This window comes from Trichechus manatus, unplaced genomic scaffold, assembly GCF_000243295.1.
Source record: "Trichechus manatus latirostris isolate Lorelei unplaced genomic scaffold, TriManLat1.0 scaffold00072, whole genome shotgun sequence".
Classification (NCBI taxonomy): Eukaryota; Metazoa; Chordata; class Mammalia; order Sirenia; family Trichechidae; genus Trichechus; species Trichechus manatus.
Genome location: NW_004444008.1, coordinates 651,190 through 652,341, shown reverse-complemented (window position 1 = coordinate 652,341; position 1,152 = coordinate 651,190). Strand labels below are relative to the sequence as shown.

Sequence of the window (1,152 nt, the reverse complement as noted above, 5' to 3'; positions counted from 1 at the left end):
GTATCGCCCCCACCCCGTGCAGCGCCCCCGCAGGCGGCACCTGTGGCTCTCCTGCAGCATGTGGGTGAGCTCCTGGATCTTGTCGTAGTGCTCCAGGTGCTGCTTCAGCTCCATAATCTCACCAGACAGGCTCTTCACACTGCTCTGAAGTCCTGAAGGAGAAAACGTGGCAGGGTTCAGTGAACATCCAGACAGTTAAAGATCAGAGCCATTCTAGAGTTTAAATTGGGTTTGGGTTACAAGGAAAAGCATCGAGTTTGAAGAGGGTCAGCTCTTACAAGAGGCTAAGAGAACAGGATGAACACAGAGCTCCAGGCCCCAAGTGCATGTCAGGTCACCCCGAATCCGGGGTCTTATCTGTGCCCACAGCTCCTGCCCCTTGTGTTGGGGACACCCAAGAGGGGCCTGTGTGCCACCAGGCCTCCTTTACTGCCTGTGGGGTGGGGGACTTTGGGGTGACTCTCCCGTCAGGCTCAGGAGAAGCACCCAAACGTCCACGTGTCCACAGCCACCCACATCCTCCCTCCGCTCTCCTCAGACCTAGCTGGCGCTCCTATCACCAGGACTCTGTGTCTCCCGCGAAGGAAGAGATCCAAAACCAGGCTACAGACAAAGCCACCGTAGACACATCCCCAACACACCACCGCAAAACCACACCTGCCAGAGACAGAGACACAACTGGGGTGGCACCCAGCAGGGGGCAGTTATGCCAGCAGCAGCTCTCTCACCAATGGCAGTAAGTCCGTGGCAGTGGGGCGCACCGTGGGCGCTGAGGTAAACACGCTGCTCAGAGCCCCACGACAGACATCTCCCCTCAGGGCTGTGTGCAAAGGGACTCTGGGAGGAGGGCAGCACGTTTTGGAATCTCCCAGAACCCCCACATCACAGAACACTCAGAGTAACCAGAATGCAAAGGCAAACCCTGTGGCCAACAATTACAGTCAGCCCGGTGACAAAGTATCCTCACAACCCCCAAATCCAAGGGGCTGGATAAGCCCCCAAGAGCGACGAGCCATGCATTATCCCACCTGGGGGTGAAGCTGAGGTCATGTCATGGTGAGGGGAGGCATCTGACAGCCGCAGTTGTGGAGAGGGAGGGTGTCTGACAGAGTCACACTTGTGACAGGGGGGCGTCTTCACAGAGTCACGGTC

At 57.6% G+C, this 1,152-nt stretch overlaps 1 protein-coding gene across 1 annotated transcript in view; it reads right to left on the bottom strand.

The window, feature by feature from the left end:
- CEP72 (centrosomal protein 72) overlaps positions 1-1,152 on the bottom strand; it is a 38,116-nt gene that overhangs the window by 2,505 nt on the left and 34,459 nt on the right. The window contains exon 11 of the mRNA XM_012556637.1: positions 41-152. Within this exon, the coding sequence (XP_012412091.1) occupies positions 41-152 (112 nt within the window). The remainder of the gene's footprint in view (positions 1-40; positions 153-1,152) is intronic.